General features: G+C 42.1%; 1 protein-coding gene across 3 annotated transcripts in view; it reads right to left on the bottom strand.

Annotated features, from left to right (window-relative positions):
• Positions 1-3,323: 3,323 nt before the first annotated feature.
• The window catches only part of LAMA1 (laminin subunit alpha 1), a 692,815-nt gene continuing 688,050 nt past the window's right edge, over positions 3,324-8,088 (bottom strand). For all 3 annotated transcript variants that reach the window (XM_085605997.1, XM_085606000.1, XM_085605998.1), the window contains one exon: positions 3,324-3,814. In XM_085605997.1, coding sequence (XP_085462123.1) covers positions 3,654-3,814 — 161 coding nt within the window. In that variant the 3' untranslated portion in view covers positions 3,324-3,653. The remainder of the gene's footprint in view (positions 3,815-8,088) is intronic.

Here is an 8,088-nt window from a genome sequence, read left to right as displayed (position 1 = left end):
TTGCTGTAAAAATTAGCTTTTTCCACCCCCGCATGAGAGGCTCGACATCTCGATTTTGCCTTCCATTCCGACCTTGAAGGCAGAGTTCAACAAATTGAGCAGAATAAAAGCATTATTGTCCCAAAGAGAAGTTGCTCTCACATCCGCCCGTGAGACATTCCTTCACATGGCTAACACCCGTACAGCGGTACATGCGCTTCTCAATACCGATCTCCCACTACATTTTGGGGCATTAATTCACACTATCTTCAATGCTTCTAACATGACAAGCATTGCCCATTTTTTTACGGCTGTGGGCCCTAGCCTTGTGACCTCTTTTCAAACTATATTTGGTGTAATACCGGCATTTATTCATTCTATTTTTTCCAGCGTCTTTGGTGGCTTGCCGCTGTTACTTGCACTAGCCGCTGGAGTCCAGCTATTAATTTGCTTGCTCCGAAATGGATGCTCTTCCTGTGGCACCACACAGCCGGGACCAGCTGCTGCTGCTCCGTAGTCGTATGCTTGCATGCTACGGTACTTTGCCACTCGCCACTCTGAGCTTGGCTTATGGATTGTCCTTCAGGTTTGGTTATTTCACTTGCGTGCAACCAGTTTTCCACTGCCTGGAATGTTCGTTTGAATGGGCATTGGATCTTTGCCTCTCCAATATGGTGTCTCCTGCCCGTATTATGACCTGCTAATGAGTCCACTAGTGGCATATGAGCTGGAATGTTCTGGTATTGGGATTATGGCCTGCGCGGCTGCGCTTGGAGTTTTAGCGGAATGGGATGTCTGTGCAGCTGCACATGATTTCCTACAACAAAGTAATCTTGAGGAACACGCAAGTTGTCCACTGATGGTGCTAGAAGTCCCATTGTTGATGAACATTTATGTTCATTCTCTTTGCTGGAATGGATGGCTACTCCCTTTTCTGACGATATCAATGACTTCCTCTTGGAGGCTGTTGCAACTTACTGCTCATATACCTTAATGGATTAACCTGGATGACTTCCATCATTTGCCGGATATTTTTTGTAATAGTTTTTCTTTTTCACTTTTTTCTCTCACATTGAGTTTTTACACAAGAATTGGTGCACCATTTGACTATTTGTCCAAATTTGACTGCTGCTCTTAATTCTTGCTCACTCTTATTTTGAACTCTGTGTTCTATTGGGTCCATTGTCTGTTGGTCCGACCAAGAGGTATAGTGAGGAAATGGGGTTAACAACAGACATTGCTAAGTTAGCATGAGTAGTATAAGCTTGGCTGCCATTCTACCGCTTTTGCACACAACACTCTTCTTCTCTGTTTTGCTCTGTTCTCGTGAAATACTATGCTGGCGCTGCTTCACATGAGAACTGTCTACCTTTCACTATTCCAGCGGGGGACCGCGATCTCTGTATATACAGCCTGTTCAAGGTCGAATAACAATGTATGCTGTTGATTCACTTTGGCTAGTCCCACGCATAGAGACATAACATGAAACACAGCGACCCAACTGAAACTCGGGTGCTTTTAATATGGCATTACATGCATGAAAAGGCACTTGGAGAAAACATTTCCAACATAGTAGAGCTGTGCTGATCCTGAGATGTAATTCACTGCATCTGATCTCGTAAGTATGGGGTCTCGCTGACAAAGCCCAGAGGTCTTATTTCTATAATTATTCTAAACTAGCTCATGAGCACAGGGACGGTGGTAAAAGGAGCTGTAGTCCTGTTTCCACTATCATTATAATATGATTTCCTCTTTTGTGCTTTATGGAATTGTAAGAATGCTAATTATATTGTTTGTATGCATTATGCTGCTCGTATTGGCTAGAGTACTGCATCTAAGAGCACGTTAGTTCAAAATAAACATTTTAAACTATACAGTGTCTCTGTTTACTCACGTTGTGGACAAGTATGAGTGTGAACGAAAGAGTGTTCTTGTTTCCCACTATTCCTGAGAGTTTACTAAGTTGCGTGTTCTAGGTTGTCTAATCATTGGTAGCTTCGCTGTAGTATGGAGAACGAATGAGACACTAATGCTAGTCAGATTGGGGTTCTGAGCACTGAGATGGCTTTTTTGGTACACAATAATATACCGAGGTCCTGGTTTCCGGCGCATAGTTCTGTGCATGAGCAGAATCCCTGCAACATTTTAATGTGGGAAAAAACTGACGCACCAGCAGCACAAGCGGCTTGTAAATAAGACCCACAGGGTCAATAACACTCCAAAGCACTTCTTTATTCTGTTTCTATATGCGAAAACTCATGTCAACATTTTCTTTAATTTTATTTATGATCGTTTCTGTAGCGCCACTACGCTGGCTGATTTTAGAGAGCTTTACATAGACCTATTGAAGAACTTATGCAAGATATATTTACAAAAGCAAACAAACTGGCTGTAAAAACTTTAGAGGGAACAACTCGTAGGAGGGAGGGTAAAAGTAGGAGAAAGAGAGAACCAAATATGGCATAGGGAAAAAGGTTCCTTTTATGCAAATATCAAACAGCTGTTTCTTTAAAGGTGAATATAGAACTATCAGAGAGCCACATTTCTGCAGCTATATTATTTTGTAGAATTTATACACTGCCAGAGCATCATTGCCCTGACAAAGCCACAAAGCGCTCTGATTTGCATCAGTATCCTAGCACCTCTTTGGAGTGTATGATTGACAGGGTGTTGAATATATTAATACCTGCGTGAGAGGTACTTTGATCATGATATGGCTGACGTCTCTGCACATAAGTGTCACTATTTTGCAAGGGTTCCTGTGCTGTAGGGGCGATTGTTTATGTGCAGTAAGGGACACCTTCCTGCACATAAACAATAATTCATGGCGATTTGCTATTCCCATGTGTGCCTCACAATGCAGCACACATGGAAAGAGCAAAAAAAGGAGGAGAGATCAATGATTTCTCCTGGTATCGCTAATCTAACGCCTGGTAATCCATGGCATTAGAATGGCGCTGTTTTTGGAGCTGCCTCAGCCTTGTAAATCTGGGGCAGCGTCAAAAAGCAATGGGTGTTGCGGTGGAATGCCCACTGCAACGCCCCTTTGCCACAGAGGACTGCGGTGGAAAGGGGCATATTTAAAAGGTGGCATTAAGCCATGTTAAGTGGCTTAGTGCCACCTTGTAAATATGGGAAATGGCACTATGCCACCAGAGCGCCAAAACAAGTGACACTCCAGTGGCGATAGGGGTTTGTACATATGCCCCCATGTCCCTCCGCAGCAAGTTCTAGCTTTCATCAGGATATTAATGTCTTATATACCACAACAGTATTAAGGTACAATTGTGCTCAATTATATAATAACTATTAATCCCATCTGTCGAAGAAATAGGGTCCACAGATGAAAATCATGCTAATTTTATTGTCTTTGTGGAAAAAGGCCTGGTGACCAAAATACAACAAAAATGTAATACTGTCAAGCAATCAGGTGAACATTGACTGTAAACAACGATTAATAAAAATGAAAACGTATACCGCATTCATGTTGTTAACATTGCAGTAGAGGTATTTTTTGAACAAATGTATTTTAGTTAAAATGTACTTGTAAAACACGTTGCTAAAATATTGATCCTGAGTTGAAGAGCAAATGATTAAAAGAGAGGAGGCCTGGGTTTCCTCTGACATATCTTCACATTACAAATGTGCATCAAAGATGGAGGCGTCTCCGAGGTTTAAATGTCTGCTGCGGGGCACGAATGCGGGTAGACTCCCGGGTGCTCGAAGGCCTTGCCGAAGTCCTGCACCTCGATGTGTTGTCCTTTGGTCAGTACGAGGTTTCTCATGCATCCACGGAAGGGCGTCCGGCTTGTCAAGCAGTTTTGTTTAACGTTGGCTGCAAAGAAAATGTTAAAAACCTTATGAAGAGTCTTCCAATTCATTTTGGGTTCAACAAGAATACGTTTTGTCACCATCAGCATGTCGAACAGATTAGCAGATTCATCAATAAAATACTTTTTTTTAAACTTGGTTTTCGTTTATTGCGTCTGTGACAATATTCCTATCTAGGCTAACGCTTCTATGTGACCAACAGCTTTTTTATGGATTGCGTCCTGTGCTTTATGTTGTGCATCTTTCTAACTTATCATCATCAAACTTTAAACAAGTGCAAATCAGAGAAAGGCAGAAAAGGGAGAAAGATAGAAAAAACTGGGACACATGGAGAAAAGTAGGGACGAAAAAGTACCTGCAACAGTGAAACAGAGACAAAACTTGTCGGCTGATGGAAGAAAGAGACATAGGGGCTTATTTACAAGTTCCTTGCGCCACTTTTGCGCCACTTTTTTCATGTTAAAAATTCCGCAAAAGTGGCGCAAGGGGCTTGTAAATCTGCCCCATAGGGTTTATTTATAAGCCCTGTGCGCCACCGGAATGTCACTGTTATTGACGTTCACGCGGCCTAGAGTCATATCTACGAGACAACAAAATGCTACCCAGCACAAGCTCTGCGTTGCCTCACACTGCACCGGGGAGGAGTGCCATGGGCGTTGCGGTGGGTGTTCCCACTAAATGCCCATGGTATTTGACACATTCCCAGATTTACAACACATTGTAAATCTGAGAATTCGTGAAAACCCTGAACCTACCCGGGTTAGGCCTAACTATTTTTTTCTATGCAGAAAGGTGCCTCTTACTGCACAAAAACAATTGTGCCAACAGCGCAGACACCCTTGAACCATGGTGCAAGGGTACCTGCATTGCTGCTAGGCACCAATTTGTGTACCAGCACAGTGGAAGAGAACAGGAATACGCCATATCACATAGATACATCACATTCCTGCCTGTTTCTTTTGACGCAGGGCAGCACAGCAAAGTGACATGCAGCGCTGCCCTACGTCAAATTGTTGTAAATGAGGCCCATTATGTGGAGTCATGGCTATAGTTAGCAGTGGTATACATCAACCCTGTCATTCAGCTATGCTGGCGAATGAAAGGAAACCCTGAGTCCCTTCCACTTACTTTTCGACAAAATATGCACTGCTTGTATCCACATCAAATTGTGGGGAGCACATAATTCAAACGTTTTCCAGAATAGCAGAGAGGTGGTTGAACTGCATCTAAACATATGAGGGGCATATTATCAAGAAACGGCGTTAAAATTATCACCGCTTTAGCGGCAAAAAACTGCCGCTAAAGCGGCGATAATGGGCTTGATAATATGCCCTTGAGAATTCCCATTGAAGCCCATGTTCTGGTGTCAACATGGGCTTCTATTGGAATTCTCCGTAGAGAGAATTCCAATAGAAGCCCATGTTGACACCAGAACATGGGCTTCTATGGGAATTCTCAAGGGCATATTATCAAGCCCATTATCGCCCCTTTAGCAGCAGTTTTCTGCCGCTAAAGCGGCGATAATTTTAACGCCGTGCTTGATAATATGCCCCATAAACCTTTAGCAACTAATAATGAATTACTTAGACCCCTGTAATAAGTGTAGAGCTTTTAACCAAATAACCAGGGGTGTGCAAAATCAGCGCAATTTGCTTTTGCATGATTATACAAAATACCGCTTAACTATGCAAAATGGAAACCCAGCATTTAGAAAAATAACACACAAAGACAAGTGGCGCACACAGCAGCAGCACATGTTCTTATTGTTTATGTTGCTCCTGAGCTCCCACACTAAGGTGTCTATTTATGAAAAAGTCATGCAGTGCAGCGCAGCAAGCCACCTTGCTGCGCTGCACTGCATGACATGGAAAGGGCAGGAATGCACCGTATTTAAGGCAATATAGAGCTTTTGTGCCTTTTTTCTCTGCACTGACGCCCTTTTGGCAGACTAGTGCCAACGCAGGCACCCTTGCACCGTGGTGCAAGGGTGCCTGCATTGCATGCAGGATTGTTTTTGTGCAGGAAGGAACACCTTCCTGCACAAACACAAATCAGAGAGGCATTTTCCTCTTTCTTTATGTGCTACAGAATGCAGCACACATAGAAAGAGGAAGTGACGAGGAGAAATATAGCTATTTCTCCTCGTTACGCCTCTACTGGGAAGGCGTATCTTTTTGGCATATTCCCAGGCTCACCAGTTCTGGTAAATCTAGGAATGCGTCAAAAGTGATGGGAGTTGCATGGGACCACCCACGCAACGCCTATGGAACCCATTCCCGGTGCAGAGTAAGGCAATGCAGCGATGTGCGCTGTATTGCCTTAATCCAGATTTATGGAGCCACTCAGTGCCACGCAAAGTGGCCTTGTGTGGCTTCATAAATCTGATTTAAAGTTTGCGTTGCTCTTGCACCACGTTGCGTGGTTCAATAGCTATGCAAACCAGCTCGTTATAGGCCCCAAAAACGTGCTGCAAACATGTCGTAATTACACTACGTGGCATAATGGCATATCTTGGGGGATTTCATGCAACAAGCATAGCGCTAAATTTGTGAAATTATGTGATATCACGCTGGTGTAACAGGAATTTCATCTAGGCCTAGACATTATGCAAAATGGCAATCTGATATTCAGATATATGTTCAAGAGTTGGGTGGTAATGCAAAATGTTCGACTTTCTGAATAAAGTTATAAATACAGAGGAGATTTCACTTGTGAAATTTCCTACGCTCCAAATATGGTGTGGGGGGAGCGATTCAGGGGGGGGGTGCAATTTTACTTGTGTATTCCTAGCTGGGTTTAACTCTGTATGTAGACATTGGGGGAATCATTATTACTAATCAGCTTTAAATCTGGTCCATAGTCCTGGGCTGTCTATTACTTGTGAATCATTTTGTGATTATCGAAATAACATTATTCCATATACAACCCTTCAACAAAAAAGATTGTCAGAAAATAAGTATATTCTGGGAATAACCCAATACAATAGGTTAGGAGAATGACTGTTGGAAGACAAAAGTGTCGATGAGGACCTTAGCTACTTTTGGACAAGCAAAGGGCCTGATTTAGAGTTTGGCAAACAAGTTTCTCAGTCACACACGTGGCAGATTTCTTGTCTGCCTTATTATAAGTGCATTATAAATCTTCAGTGGATTCTCTGCTCAAGGTCTGGGCTATAAGTAACCCAATGCACATCCTAAGGGGACGTCGAGAAGCTGAGCGACTTGCAAATGTGCACTGTGTCCAGGGGTTCCGGTGAATAAGGCTTCGGGATACCCTCCACATTTGTGATGGACTAACCCATCCGCCAAACTCTATTTCAGGCCCAAAGTCTTCAAATGGGTAGAGCTTGTCCATATTTTCTTGCAGATTCCCAATTAACAAACATTCCCAATTAGTATGAATTTAAAGAGTGACAGTGAAGGGATATAAGGCTCTTGGACCAGCATTGTCTGAACAAAAAGCAATCACTCTATATCCTTTTTTGTAGAATAGCAGTCACAACAAGGATATATTTTCCTGTTCTTAATTGAGTTTTTTTTCTGCCTTGGGAGAGAATACGGTCCTGATTTAGAGTTTGGTGGTTGATACTCAGTCACAAATATGGCAGATTTCTCTTTGTCTTATTAAAAGTGCATCATATCCTAGGGCACTGATAACAATGCGTACGCGTCCGCCAAATTCAAAATCAGACCAATTGTTAGGTATAATTGATTTTTAAAAAGAAATCAAGATTTACCATTAAAATGAAAGCCCTCCTATACAAAATGTACTACTCACATATTTTAGGAACTTCTCTATTCTTAATCCTAACAAACGTTTACTCACATTCACAATCATAGCAAAGAGGATGGCACAAAAAATGTATAGCAAAGGTTAGGTATACAGATATCAATGGCAAATGTGTCACTCCCATGCAGTTGGTGCCTGACAGTCCATGCATCTCTTGTGTTTTACAAGCTAGTTCCTTAACAACCTTTATTCGAATCAATCTGAGGAAATGTGGTGCTAATAAATTTAAAAGATAAAAGAATATTAAATATATTAACTGGGAAGGAAATGTGGTATTGGAAAGGAGAATCTATGGACCTGCCGCTCAAGAGTAGTTTGCACACTTAAGTTCAACTTTGGTTTGTGACAGAACCATTTGCAAGGATAAAATCCCAAGTCTGATTTACAAAACAATGATTGGAAGCATAGTACTCTTGTAAATGGCATTTATAAATGTGAAAATTCTGCTCATATCGTAAAGTTAGGGTTAAAAGCAGACTTACAGGCCAT

This window comes from Triturus cristatus, chromosome 5_1 (genome assembly GCF_964204655.1).
Source record: "Triturus cristatus chromosome 5_1, aTriCri1.1, whole genome shotgun sequence".
Lineage (NCBI taxonomy): Eukaryota > Metazoa > Chordata > Amphibia > Caudata > Salamandridae > Triturus > Triturus cristatus.
This window is presented reverse-complemented; position numbering and strand designations above follow the sequence as displayed.